Genomic DNA, 15,900 nt, shown 5'->3' with positions numbered 1-15,900 from the left:
CGACACGTTTTTATTTGTTAAACAAAAGTGCGTGTAGACCCAAATTAGTGTCTCCGTTCGTAATATTGTATTCGAGTTTCAGGAACCCTACCCGAAAAAAAGTTTTGGTCGTTTCTTTGTTTAGAATTTAAATTTTAAATCATAAACATGAGTGTTTTTCCGTTTTTTTAGTTTTCAAGTTTATTCGACTACACTTAGATAAACGAGCAGCCCGACGTTGGAAACGAAGAAGCTTATAGATGCAATAGAAAGTAATTAATGCTTAAGTGCTCGAATTTCTATCGGAGCCGTCCTCACAGGATCACCGATTTATCGTTAATTACACATTTAATTGTTAAGTAGAAAAGAGGAGGGCTCTTCTCCCGGGGGGAGGGGGGGGTGTTGTACATATTTCCCGGCCGGTCTGTTAATCATACTGATTGCACCGACGCGGTGGTTTAACTAGATTACCGCTTTAATAATCCCCAGACAATCTTATACACAGACGTTTCGTTCTATCTTTTAAGAAAGAAACAATTAATTCTTAGACCCAACACGTGTACGGTACGTCATTGCGTTTAAAATAAAACATTCTAAAATATTATCATTGCGTTGAATTCACTCGTACAGCACCACGTGTTCGAATTTTATTGCATTTACTCAACCGATTAGAGCAACGATATTACGGCATGACATAATTATACCAAAATGGCCAACGGCTTACAGTATTCAAGTAAATCAAGCAGCCAGTTCGGTGTTTATTTGACGAAAAATTAATTTACATAAACTCGTTATTGAAACCGATAAAAAAAGTATAGCAATACATTTAAATGCATTTAAAAAACGTCGAGGTTATTTTTTTTTTAAACGTCCTTGTTTATAACGATAAGTTTCGGGAGAGGCAAATAAGTCGTTGACTTGGAACAACAATAATTATTGATATTATTTTGTGTTTATACAAAAACCGAACGAGTCGTGCTGATGACTATTAAGCGCCTCGTGAAATTATTATTTTGGATATTGACCAACATCTGTTAAAAATCTAAACAGCGTCTATTTCGAGAACCCAACCGACCTCTTACTCGAGCCATAGTAGTTTAGATAATTCAATGTAATTTATGTACTGCCCATTCTATTATTGTTGGCCGTCCAGACGAACAACAGCAGATCGTGATGAATCGGTGCTCATTGGAAAGCGCATCTCCTAAAGCCGTACAGTAGTTGGTAGTAACAAAGTCACAAAAATCAATAACTTTGTTCACACTCCCTTTTTTTTTTGGGGGGGGGGGGGTAATAACTTGTAACTTGCAACGATTTACTAATAATTTAACAAACCAACAGAGGTGCTTGGAAGTCGTCGGTTTAAAAAAAAAACGTTTTGTCAATTTGGGGCGAATTTCAACTAATAACTTGACGAATTACTTTTTTCCTGGCAGTACTGGCGGTAGGTAACTCTATGTCCCCAAAATGTTTGTATTTCTATCAAATTCCACTTGCAGTTTTACTTACCGACTGGTTATGGTTTTGCGTGTGGTTGTTCATCACCGGTACCCGGTTGTCCATCATCATGTTGGACTTCTTGACTTGACCGTGCACCTGTGTGTGTGGCGGCGGCACCGACATGGGTGGCGATGGCAGACCGGCGGGCGGCGAATAACCGTTGTAAACGCCACCGTAACTTCCCACATAACCGCCGGCGTACATGCCCGAATCCGGTTCACCACCCTGTACAATACATCGAACGGATTAAGTAAGTAATAATAACAAAAAAATAGTCGCAACGCATAAATTACACTACAACAGAGAAACAAGTTGTTGTTCTTTTAATATTCCTCCCTCGGTTTTCTTCTTGAAATTAATCCTCTTTCATTCTCCCTCTTTTCCCACCGCCGCACCACCCCGACAGACTTTTCAAACTTCTTCGCGTGCAAACGTTTTTTGGACCGAAAAGTTTTCCGCCGGTTTGTTCAACCCATTCCACCCCGTCCGCGGCAACGATCAATACAATAATAATATATCATATTATAAGAACATGATTAAACTCGGCTATTAATAACTGTGAATACGCCGTACAGGCTGCTGCCCGGGAAACTTTTCAACCGGAATTTCTATTAGGCAAAGTTATGAGTCCAGAATATATCTTTTTTTTTTCTTTCTTTGCGTTTATATACATATATATATATTGTTAAGAACAATTTATAACCAAACCCCGTCGCATGTCTGTTAGTTCTAATATAACATGAGTGCGTGTACCTTCGACACGAGGCTCGCTCTGTACGCCGCCAGTGCTTTCAAGTAGTCTTTCTTTGCCGCTTCAGTTTTCTTTTTGTACACCTGAAACCATACAGTGCAATTAATATAAATGTGTATAAACTACACACGGTGTAAAAAAAAAAAAAAATACAACATCAAACACAGGCTGGCTGTGCGAATGTATAATTTATTAATTATTTAGTTGTTAAACAGTCGGGGCACATATTTTGCCCGACTTAAACATTTATGGACGTCATCTGTAACTATAAAAGGGCGTTTGTTATGCTGGGATAAAATCATATAACCGGTCGAAAGTAATATAGCAAGGGGCGGGCACTAAATAATGTACCTACAGACTCTTTGTCGGCTCTAAAATAACACACGTGTGTGCATAATCAAATTTATAGTTTCAGCTAAACGCAATATTGTGCGGCCTTTTTTTTTTTTTTGTTGACAACAATAATCACTTTAGTCGAAGCAAACGTTATTAAGTCGCACTCACAAAGTCCTCCGGTCTACTAACACGGTGCACGGGAGGCCTTTATGAATGTGAAATCAACGTCGACGCGAGGGGTGCGCAATTGCTTAGGGAAGTCTCTAATTGAAACATTATTGATTAAAATCGCTCATAAACGCGGACACCCTTTTCACGTCCCATTCGATAAGTTCCATCTCTTTTATCTCCATTGTCGTACAGCCAAAGGAAACTTTGCATGTCCTTAATTATATATATATATATATAAATTTGTACACCGATCCCGGGAGGACCTACGTTGAATATAACCTAATTATCCGTCGCATACGCAGAGCTCCGGCCAAATTGGATTCCAAACTTTCTCCGATGATGACAGCGTTTCAAAAACATAGTTAATTCGAAACGGTAAATTTGATTTTTACACAAAGCGGTACGTCTCGTCACGCATCTAAGACTTTACCGATTTACATTTAAAGGCCCCCTTTGGCTGACGGATAGGTATCATTTTTATTATTTAAAAAAATCCACTTACTGACGGGCATAAATAAAGGTTACCGAAACGGTAAATTGCTAATAATTACTATTATTAATATAATTTTCTCGATTTCATTTGTCTCTCGGAGTACGGCCCATGCGGGATTTTAAGATTTTTCGATGGCCATAAAACAATATGATATTTTCTTATGGTCCGTTACCGCAGGAAACTAGCGGTTATTGTTTTTGTGTAACATTAAAGTTTAAACGTTTCCTAACAGGCGATAATAATATTGCTGTTCGTCGGAACTGCGTTTAATAAGCATTTAAATTAATTTTTTTATGTCCACCGCAGTAAAAATACTTTTTACTGCGGCAACAACGCTTTAAAAATGAAAAAATAATTCAAGACAGAGTGTAAAATACATGCACACGCAAAAAGGTTTAATGTATACTAAGCACCGGTGATTAATGACGCTGTTTAAATTGCAGCCGTAAACGTTAGTATGAACGTTTTATATGCGTGTAGGTAAATATAGAAATTTTATTCCCCTATGAGTAAGTTATGGATAGAGAGGATGCCAGGTTAAAGTCACAAAGCAATAATTCTGTGTGGAACGTCAGTAACAATATCGCATGTAAGTAGGTATCCGCTTTATATTGAATATGTAAAATGTTTGTTCGTTTTAGAAAGTTTTCTATTTTTTAGGAGATTTCACTTAAAAAGAAAAAAGTCAGAACACGGCTAGGAGTGGGGGAGATTTACAATCGGGTCGGAGTCAACAATGGTTTCAAAATAGTAAAACTAATTTGAAAGTGATGTTATTGCTTTTAAGGAAGGCGATATTCGTGATAAAAAAAAATATTTGTCTTGAGAGCTTAATTTTTGTACCAATAACGATAGAAAAATATTTTTAACTTTTATGCTAACATTGTGCTTTTTTTTTTTTACTAGTTAGATTAACGGTTGTCTTACCTCATAAAAGCTAAAAAAACATATTTTACGGGTGCCATAGTTTATTAGAGTACACGTTTAACGAATGCTAGAAAATATTTATGTTCATTGTTTGTGATAAGTAAATTTTGAAGCTTTTAGGGTTAGGTTAGGTCTATTTTATTATGATTTTCGATCAGAGTTCAGGCCGATAAGAGTTCGACTAGACAAAATTACTAAAGCTATAAAAACTGACATGTTTGTAACACGGTTTCATCGAGGCGGTTTACAGTCGGTAACGCCAAATGTTGATTTTTGGAAATGTTTTTTTTTTTTTTTGGCTCCGGTCGTTTGCGTTTGGTTTTCACGTTTTAACGGTTTACCACCGAACAACGTTGATGTACAAATCGGCCAACAAATACACATACTCACACTGCACCGGTCGTATAACCGTTACATAAACAACAATCCGATGTATGTTTTGTCTTAGTCGGACTGCGTCGTTAAAACACGAATATTAGCAGTTAAAAAAAAATACGAAATATTCAAAAACATTTATACATCGAACCAAAAAAAAAAAAAAAAAACCATCTATGACGGCACACTGTTCCTCCCGGAAGTACCTTAAAGATTTCTCTCCAATCCGTTTAGAACACACATTCACGGTGGTATAAGCCTAGTGTGCTATAGCGGCCACAATAAATACCTATATATATATATTATATTAATTTTTATAGATACATATATATATATATATATATATTATACGAATCATGAGAATTGGGTCAGCGCATTTGTGAAAGTACTGTATTTTACTGTTTTTAACATTTTGTTTCGTCGTTACGTTATTATATGTATAATATACTATTTATTATTACAATTCGAACGTTGTATTTAATTCACAAAGAGGTAAAAAAAAAAAAAAAAACCATTTTCGTTACACTGCGCTCTAGAATGGCGTGTACCGTTATGTGTTGCGTTGTGCAAATTTTTTTTACACTGTCCGTACGGCGTTGGATTTCGTAAAGAGTTTGGATTTTAGAAAACGATTATTCTAACGCTGTCGACTAGATCAAGGTCCGAAGACGTAACAATATAAATATACTATTACAAGCTTGGATGAAAAATAATCCAGCGTACTGTTTCTCTTACAGGAACCGGGGTTATCGAGGTGTGTGTGTACTTTGGTAAAAGGAAAAATTGAAAAATTACAAAAATCGGTAACTTTATAACTTTTGTGTTACGAATTTGCGCTTTTCAATTACTTAACAAAGTATTCTATTCTGTCAGTAACTTTTATAACTTACAAAGTCACTTTCGGGGGTAGTAGGCCTTCGACGTTTTACTGGTTCCGGTTTCAGTTGGAGTGTTAAATAAAACATATCATTAGGTTTCGGTTCACTGTTAATTGTATTTTCAACTAAAAAATGCGACTCATAAGACTATACAGAAAAAATAGTGTTTGGAGATTTTTTTTTTATTCCGTTCCAACCCATTTTTTATTACAACCGATTAAATGGCATCGTCAAGTGTAAAAGATTTACTGTAGTTGCCAAACGATTTTTGCCAAATTTGGATCCCGTCCCTCCGGTTTAGGTTCTTTTTTATTTTATTTCCTCAGCTGCCCCCATCCCCTCTTTGAGTTATCACATCCGCCATTAAACTTAACATTAGTTATAATAAGAAAACTACCAAACGGTCGAACGGGGGACGACGTGAAATATGACTTTGCTGATTTAGAAAACTTGACATTTTTTAAACAGACTTTAACTCCGATTGCTATTTACATATTATTCATTTGAAAACATTAATTCACGAACCACGGTGATTTATAATTTTTTTATTTTTCTTAATTTTGAGAGCTTTGTATTAATCGTTTGAAATTCAAATAGCCAACCCATGTGTATTTAAACTATACACAATAATCGATAAACAACCAGTTTCGGAAAATACTTAAATTTCGTGTTTATCGGTAGAATTAATCAGGATTAAAAACGAATAAAAATATATTGAAACCCATTAGTACCGCATGACATATTAATATTATCATGTTATTGATTTATTTCCACGACAACATAGTAATTAAGACAATGACGTCACATCAGTTAAGAATAAAGTATGTGGGAAACTTCCGGTCCGGGTATTCACACATACATAGCCACAGCATACATCACCAAAAACTCTCGTTTCGACGCTCATTTATGCAATATTGCAAGACGGGTGGTGTACACCGGCTAATGACGGCAAAATTTTTTCACCGTTATCCGTTATACCCAAGTATAATAATAATTTAGTTTTGTTACTGCGCTATGTGTAAAATATTTATACCACCGTAACAATGCCTACGACGACGGTGTGTTCGGTGATTAATCACGGCCCGGAGATTTCCGTTTATCGAGTCTATTTATTATTTAATAAATTGCCAATTAATAATTTATAATATAATTCGTAACACTGCTGTACTTGGCAGAAATAATAATTTCAACGCTGTGCCATTATTATTTACATGTTTTCAACGGCACTTCCCTTTTAGCCGCATACACGCGAATCCACACACACCTTCTCCGCGTGCGAATTTACAAGTGAAAAAGCTTTAGAAATTACTCTCGCCCGCCGCCCCCAGCCCATATTTTCATAACGTCAGCCCCCGACATTATTTATTCTCCAAAAAGAAAATAACCCCGTCACATCCTCGCACCCCGCCCGAGGACTCCGTCTCTTATTTTTCTTCTCCTTTTCGAGAGTATTTGGTTTTATTAATGTGTTCGAACTGACTGAGGGCACTTCTGAAAATGGATTACTATTTTTCATTCGCATAGAGATTGTGTAGCTGTGAAAAACGAAACGGAACAGTGGGGGCGCGGGGGCTATTTTTTTCTCTCTCTATAAAATGTTTTTCTTTTGTCGATATAAATAATAATAATCATAATAAAAGGGAAAGCGCGAGATGCAGCATTGACAACAAAAAAGGATTTTAATCCGTCCGTTGCGTAAACATAATATTATTATTCAACGCACTGGCTTGATTGATGTTTTCCAATCTCATTATGGACCACCTCGCCGGCGAAGAAAACTGATTTTCAATCGCGGTTTTACAACGATAATCAGCCAAAATCGCCTGGTACTCAAGTAGAGGCATATGTTTTGGAGTAGAGTACTTACATTTTTATGGTCGGCGTCCAACGAGTCCCACATGGATGCCACTATCTTGGACACTTCTCCGAAACTTGCGTTGGGGTTCTTGCCCTTGATGGCGGCCTGAGTGTCCCTGAAGAATAGAGCGTAAGCGGAAACCGGCCTAGAAAAACGAGAAAAACCATTTTAAATATCAAAAAAATATTAAAATACCAACAGCCGCGCGGTGAGATTACAATAAATTTGACGACAACAAGTTCATGAAAGTTTTTATGACTATTGTTGTATAGAGTGTATACTGTTTTAAGCAGCCTCGTGTGAGAGTAATAGTACCCAACAAAGAAAAAAATTGCTTATCTACCGTTTACACGACCGACGGAACATCTCTCGCAGTAAACTTATTACAACAACTATCTCTAAAACGTTAATTAAATTTTATGGAACATTATAAAATCGTATACACAAGAAAACCGAACAATTAAATTGTGTTTCAGACGAGTTGAATCGAGGCCGTTAAGACTGCAAATAAAACGGATCATTATAATAATAATCGTTATTTATTGATGGCTAAAAATGAATCAATTTATATTCAACACAAACCACGATAATTAATCTAGATCGGCCGGAATAATATATTTCTTATAATTATTAGGGTACACAGGTTTTATGGACGGAAACTCCGGAAGTTGAAGTACTAAAAACTATCGATTCGCATGTATTTGTACCATAAAAATAACCGTAATATACACTTAAAGTATTTTGCTGTAATTTATTTTGTTTGTACACAATTACTTAGTGTATTAGAGTTTACTTTTATTATTCTCCGTTTTATTTCATTAACTCAATAATAATAATGATAATAATAATAATAAAAAAACTCAGTATTTTATGGATTGTGTATAAGTTTTATGTTATTATTATTATATTTTCCTTTGGGGGAAAAACATTTATTTTATAATGCCAGTACTAATTTCCTTTCGGAAGTACATACGCTATTAAAATTATATTAGCCTAGTATATTACATGTACACATAGATATATTATTTTAAACCCTATATTATAATCTTTATATAATAGCTAAATAAGCATTAGTGTTTTTTTTTTTTTTTTTTTATGAAAAAATATGTATTTAGATTACCTCTTCGACGATAAAATAATTACTATAATTACGTTATGACGTACAATATAATATAATATATCTTTGATATGTAAAAACGTATAAAATTTGTCTGGTCAAATAAAATTGTTTATCTTTCTCGCGCGAAATCTTCGATGTGTCATTAAAAGTAATTACACAAGAGTACTCAAAACGTCGGTGAAATTAATTAAATTTATAATTATACACACACGTGCGTTGTCTACGATTATAATAATTATTTCCCGCGGCTTGTTTACACCAAAACACCCTTGGCTTAGAGATATTGTAACGTCTTATCGGCTGTGCTTCCTTGTTGGTTTTTAGTTTTTTTTTAACACCGATTCCCTAACGCTGTTGTATACGGTGTACACCACGTGCAGTGGCATCGAAATTAGTTACCAAAGCGATTCGTTTTTATAATCCGTGGGCGGGTCTCGGATAAAGCGATGCGGTCGACCGAGATAAACAAAAAAAAAAAAACAAAAACCACTGAAGGTATATTATTTACACCGTCACCTGAGTAAATGTAAATAGGAAAATATTTGTTTTCCGTTTAGTTCGTCGACCGTCCCTTTGTATGTGTATTTCGCCTGGTCCAACCTCTGTGGCTCTGTGACAAACGTTATTGGCCAAAATCACTAAAAAAAAAAAAAAAACCCTCCCCCGCCTCGTCACACGCTTTCGGATGAGCAAAAACATGGAATTCTTCGACCTCTTTCACCCGATTTCATATTCGGCCGAGGTAAAGACAGAGTTTTTTTTTTTTTTTTTCATTTAAAAGTTTAAATGTCGAACAACTACACACTCGAGCGAACTTTGGTAATAACCCGACCTCACGAGGATCAATACTCCGGCGGAACATAAAGTATAATAAACTTTTGCCGTGGATAACGAACGAGAATACGTCTACATGTACATGTATATATATATACATGTCGCGACGGCCGGGGTGGTGGTAGGGGCGGAAGACGGGGCGAGCGAAACACGGGGTCGGCCTAAAGTTTTTTGACAAAAATTACCGCATTCCACGAATAAAATGCACATAAAGCCAACAAGGTGGAAGTATTCGCGTACACGCTAATAGTGTCGTTCGCAAAGTTCCCCGGAATATTTTATCATCGTTTTATCAGCTGTTTCCACTTCAGGAGCAATTACGCGCATCTTGATGATTTTCCACCGAACTGCCGACGAATTTCGAAAAAACTCACTGGATAAAGATCTTGTTACAAATTTTATTATCATGTCGGACGCGCACACCACTACCGCGTTTAACGCTATTATTCACAACGCTATCCGGAATTTCGAGAAAATTAAACAAGTTTTAAGTTTTATGGGGCTTCAGCTTTGGAGCGTTCGCTAATTAAACGCGATAAAAATGTAAAATTAAATTATTAAAAGAATCGCCAACTGTTCTGTTGTAGTTAATGGGACACGGGCAATTTCGCATTTACACGCATCCTCTTGGTTTGTCGGAAATCTAACTTGAGATGGTTTTTTTTTTAATTTAAAAAATACTCGTGAGATTTTCATTTTCATGTTATAAGTGTTGTTTTTTTGATGATTAGGCTTACGATATTCAGTCCCGAGTTTAACAAATCTAAGGACTCGATAGAGGATGATTTATTTTTTTTTTTACTGTCAGTCGCCTGCCGAAAGAAAAGAAAACACCAGTACTACTTGGCTGGGCGTCTGGGCCAGAATTTTTAGTTTTAAACTGAAATTGTTAGATTAATTACTATACATTATGGTTAATTCAGTTAACGGAAAACTTGACTGGTCGATAACTAGTTCTCACTTGGACGAGAGAAGGAGAAGAAGTGGAGTGAAGAGTTCTTAAACTGGTCATTAACCAGTCATTTTTTTCAGTAAATCACTGTCGGTTATTTTTTTTAATAAAATTTAAACGACTCGTATAATCGGTTTTCCCTGAGAAATGTATTAATAATAACCTTACAACTTTGAGTTATTTATTACCTATAATTATATTATACATGTTATGCGTGACACTCGGTATACTGGACATCATTTGTTTACTCTTTCGACAATTTCCTTGGTTGGGCAGCAATAATTAAAATGTTGAGTTCTCGATGAGTTGCATAAATACAATAATTTGTTATATTGTGCTATTGATAATACAGACAGTAGATCATCTCTAAAATGTATTATTATATTATACAAATAACAGGAGTCGTTCGTTTGTGTTGTTAATTTAATAATTACTTTAGATCATACAGCTCATTATAACGTCCTTGTGATTAAAACGACGTACAAAAGGTCAGATATTATTATACAACAACGCAGTTTTCGATAGTATATTTTAATCACATCCGTTAAATACATAGATTCGATTGATAAAACGAGATTAGTCACCGTATCGTCATTGTTAACATATTGCATAATGATAGCGTTGTAAAACACATTAATTTAAATACAATACGAGCCAGTTAAATGAATACACTAGACGGACATTTTTTTTTTTTTATCAAACAAAATAAAGTAATATTAATATTCTTCGATAATTAAATTCCAAAAAAACCGTTTGCGTGACTTCAGAGAATTCCTCGAATTACCACCAACGATAAAGTTTTTCAATTATTAGACTCGGAATATTATTATGACGATTATTAACATAACGTTCATTTCATACGCCGAGTATTTTGATTAGTTTTTGTTCTTTTTTAGTGAACGATTATTCCAGCAAAAATTCGTTCGTTTTCGACCGGTGGTGATTTATTTCGAGGAAATATATATATATATATATATACATAATTTTTTTTATATTATTTAAATCCTAAGTATTCGATTACATTTTGCAATTATGTATATATACTGGCGCAATTTTCTCGAATAACACCCAGACACTCGAGTGTATTTTTTGCCAATAAAACGCATTCGTTGTGTCAGATAATTTTCTAGTACAACACTGCCGCAGTAATATTGATGATAATTTCGAAAACTATAAAATGTTTAGGTACTAGAATTGAATATTTTTCATCCAGCACTTACTCGCGGTAGTTTAGTGAAATTAAAGGAGGTACAATCTTTGAGCAGCCTGTTAAAAACTATAAACAATCCTTTGTTTAACCGAAGAAACCGGTGCCCGAGACTGATGAAAACATAATTATTATTTCATTGTGTTCATAATGTGTGTATACCCGGTGGGTCTAGACAATGGGGATGCGTTTTATTTGCATTTAATTATGTATATTGTCGAGCAAAGATAAAAGTTAAATACAAAAAAAAACAATACAAACCGAAGGGTTGTAACGTCATTACCGATCGATTGAAAACACTCAACCGCACACAGCAGACAAAGGCATTGCTTTTCCTATACCAAAACTCTGAATAACAATTCTGTCTAACAATAAAATTTGCATTTAATAATATTGCGTACAAACTGCAAACGGTAACATTTCATTATTGGAATTAAACGAGCACCGATTCCGCAAACCTCCAGTCCTCGGTTTGATATTTGAGTTTGCCGAGCCAATACTGTTGTATTCCGGATTAAATACACATAATCTACATTAAGTCTTATAGTTAAGCCAATGCATCTGATAAAATAAAAATGAACGACGTGCTAAGTCGAAAACTTACACAGACTGACCACATTGTTTACGCACTAAACTAGCAGACTGACAACTAAAAGCAGATTTTCTCATAATATGGGCCTATTATAAATCTCATTGAACCATTGTCCATTATAGGTTAGGTCAAAAAGATAAAAAGCATGGCGCCAAAAAGAGGGTATGATTTCTAACTTAATTTCATTATTATGTATTAAAATATTAGATGAAAGGTGCACACGAAATTAAGATTATTACACAATCTGTCTATTCTGCCTTTTTCGTGTCGAAAATATTGCCTTTCCTCACTTGTTTTATTTCTTTTTCTTTTTTACTACCTTTTTGGAAAGTATCAGACGAAATAGACCAAGAGGAGAACATATGAACGAAACTAAATTGTAAGTAAATCGCAAGCAAAGTATATTGTGACCTAACAGGCTTCGTCCTAGTTGCACGTTTAATTAAAATAATTCCTATATAAACTGGCAACGACATAAAACAGTCATAACGTTTTCGAGGAATATTAATAATATTGCGCGACGTTGTTATCGTCCGATAGACTTATTGCCTCAAAAAAAAAAATTAAACACATATTGACGTTGGCGATATTGTTTGCATTGTCATATTATTATTATTATACAAAAAAAATATCACCAATGTTTTATAATTCGACACAAGAGTGGACTTGACTTTTATTAGCCTTGACGCTGAAATGAATTGTCTATCCGCGGGTTCGCAAAAAGCAGGTGCAAGGGCGGCTCTGGGAAATAAACGATTCCAGTGTGTGCATATACAACAGGCGTTTTTGAATTTTCTACAACACAGCATGTGCATGAGTATTGTCCTTTTTTTTTTTTTTTTTTTTTGAGAAAGAAATAAAATACAGAATAGAGCAAGATGTTCTTGAAACGACGACGCGGCTAACAAAGGCGCAAACGGCACATAAATTATGTTTAATGAAAGCGCAACAAAAGACACAAAATGTTTTAAATATTTCGTTTGGAGCTGGTAATCTAAAGGCTAACAAAGGCACAAGTACTTAACGTGTTGGCGTTGTATAATCATGTATTAGCCCGTTATTGTTAGAAACGCATATTTTGGGACTTTGAACTGTCAACGCGACAGTATTATTTAAAAAAAAAAAATATTTAAAAACGTTTGGATGTATCTGAATGTCTATGTATAGTTATGTTATCGTGGAGCCTTAGACTTTACTGAAATAATATGGAATATTTGAAACTTCTCTATATCTTTTATCATGCCCGTAACAAATAACCGTTTAATTGGTACCGTGGTCAATAATTAATATTCAAAACCGTCGTACCTACTAAAAAGTTACCGTTTAATAAATAATAGATTTCAAAAAAAAAAAAATCAAATTGCCAGCAATATAGTTTTTATCGTTCTGTGAATACCAACAAAGATAACCGAGGGAAATTAGGTCGATATAAAACTAAGTATAGTACAGTACTATGTTGTTCACAGTGTGAACATTTTTTTTTAAAAACAGATTGGGTTGCACGGTGTCGATAGTAAACAGAACAGCCAAATACTTGAATGCCAATGAAACGTTATGCGCGGACAACAACCGCATCAATGTTTGAACACTTGAGTCTACCATACGGCTTCAGATGTTTATAACACAGTGAACGCTTTATACTAATATAATGTTGTGTATTTCTTACTTTTGAGGTTCGTTTGGATCCCGTTTCTTTTTCTTTTTGGTGGGTTTCGGTTTCTTCTGTTGCATCTTCATAATCCCGCATCCGTCCAGTGGCTCCGGAGATAACCTTTCCCTCTTGATTGCAAGCTAAAACATACAGATTTTGCAAATGATAATAATAATGTATTGAAATCTAAAAAAAAAAAATAATAATAATAATGAAAACACCTCGGGGACAATAATGTTATAATATTTACATAATATAGTAATATTATGATTAATGTGGTTTGTGAATATGTTTAATAAATAATTAGTAAAGCGTCATAAAAAAAAAATAAATATGATACGTTTTTTGTTCAACACTTTCTTGCCTACAGCCAATGTAAATAGTACACAACTATTCAATACATATTAGTTAAGAAACACTGTATAATACATCTGGTCTATGAAATATGCATGAGCAAGCCACACGATAATAACACGTTTTCAACCCAAAATAACTGTATAAAATATAGAAGCAGAAGTATGTATGTACAAAGTAGGCGTATATATACTTATGTAATATAAATAGTAGTTTTTTACAGGCAATATAAAACCCACCCTTTACATAAAATTGCATACATTATTCAAACGGAATTGCCTAGAATTTTACATGGAAACACCTTCCTATTTTTATTTCACTTTACATGACGTTATTGCATTACTTTGAACGCTCAAAAACATAAACAGAAAATAGAACTTGCAAACGGCGACGACAAAAACGTACATACTACAATATATTATAACGACGATAATAACAAAGTGATGTTAAATTTACGGTTGCATCTACCGGAATTAAAATGAAATAAATATATTGATCAAAGTCGAATACATAACAGATCAAATTTTGCTGGGTTATAAATTTACAAGGTACACTATTTAAAAAAAAAAATAATAATAAAACAGTTAGTCAACGTCAGGACTGACAGGGAACATTCCTAATACAAAGAAAAGACTATTGTTTATTGTTCAATCGACTTCAGTGGACTAAGATTGACAACATTTTTTTTTCTTTCATCACCTGCTGTTTCCAAGAATTTCAGCTGTCAATAGCTCCAAATAAGGTCGTATACGTTGAACAGAAATTTAATATTACGGGTAGAAATGGCTTCTGTAGTCGTGTGACATTTTACACGGTTAATTATAATTATTAACAAAACGCAAAGAGTAAAATATTATCGCGTGTAATTGCGCAGTAGGTACTTAACTCATTGCATATTGAGACACTGATGTACAAGTTTTTTAAATAATTTTTTGTGATTGTACCTACAAAAACTAATTTTCTACTTCATTGCTCAACCCAATGGGGTTTATGTACTCAGGTCTTGTACAATTACACTGGTATTTACTCTTTAATCGTTATTCGTTGTATTTTATTACTGTTCACAAAACACTCACCATAGTTTGATGTGGCGTGCTGTCGTCACTGTCGTCACTGGTGGTGTTGATACCGTCCGGAGTGGGAGTGGGGTTGGAATGTCGGTGCATGTCCAACGAAGGGGTTAACGGACTGGTAGCTGGTGGTCCCATGTTGGTGTAGTGCAGGTGTGTGGGTTGTACCATGCCGGGATGTTGCTGTTGATGATGGTGCTGTTGTTGCTGTTGCTGCTGCTGTGCTGCTGCTGCTGCTGCTGCTGCTGCTGCTGTTGTTGTTGCTGTTGTTGCTGTTGTTGTTGCTGCTGCTGCTGCTGCTGCTGTTGTTGTTGCTGGTTCGGAGCTTGATGGTGTCGGTGGTACATCATGCCGTTCTGCGACCCGTTTGTACCGTTAGAGTTGTTCAGAGGCGTGTAACTCGGCTGCGAGTAACCGGAACTGAACATAAGTAACCCAACATGAGTACCCCATACAAGTATATAATCCAACATAAGTAACCTATTGTCTACATAGATACAAATATATGAGGTTATCAATGTTTAAATCAAAAGTGCTACCAAACAAAAAAACCTCTGCTTGAATTGTCTAGAAAAAGTAAAATAATATGGCTCTGAGACGTAGTTTTAAATATTAAGAAGAAAGTGCTTTGACGAATTTAATACTGACAAATTTATAAAACGCACAAGTTAGTAGTAGATTTTAAAGATAGGGTCTAGAAGGCAGCGAGGACAGAGGTCTGTAAGAAACGTAGCAAAACCCTTAAAAAGTTCAAAAAAGTTTAGACAGAAAAGTTTTCTTTCTCGACGAAATCGAGACACAATGTCCGCGGGGTGTTTAATAATTTTGTATGTGCTTCTTCCGGATTCGTCT

The 15,900-nt window shown here is 35.0% G+C and overlaps 1 protein-coding gene across 1 annotated transcript in view; it reads right to left on the bottom strand.

Annotated features, from left to right (window-relative positions):
• Positions 1-15,900, bottom strand: part of LOC126838254 (TOX high mobility group box family member 3-like) — an 80,885-nt gene that overhangs the window by 4,457 nt on the left and 60,528 nt on the right. Inside the window, 6 exon segments of the mRNA XM_050572544.1 lie at positions 1,489-1,704; positions 2,233-2,313; positions 7,278-7,413; positions 13,640-13,764; positions 15,055-15,272; positions 15,275-15,468. Coding sequence (XP_050428501.1) covers positions 1,489-1,704; positions 2,233-2,313; positions 7,278-7,413; positions 13,640-13,764; positions 15,055-15,272; positions 15,275-15,468 — 970 coding nt within the window.

The sequence above is a fragment of the Adelges cooleyi genome, unplaced genomic scaffold (genome assembly GCF_023614345.1).
Source record: "Adelges cooleyi isolate 19-005CV unplaced genomic scaffold, UGA_ACOO_1.1 ACOO_flye_CR_arks_rails_tigmint_CR_PRNA_30, whole genome shotgun sequence".
Classification (NCBI taxonomy): domain Eukaryota; kingdom Metazoa; phylum Arthropoda; class Insecta; order Hemiptera; family Adelgidae; genus Adelges; species Adelges cooleyi.
The sequence above is the reverse complement of the archived record's forward strand: the minus strand, read 5'-3'. Positions and strand labels throughout refer to the sequence as shown.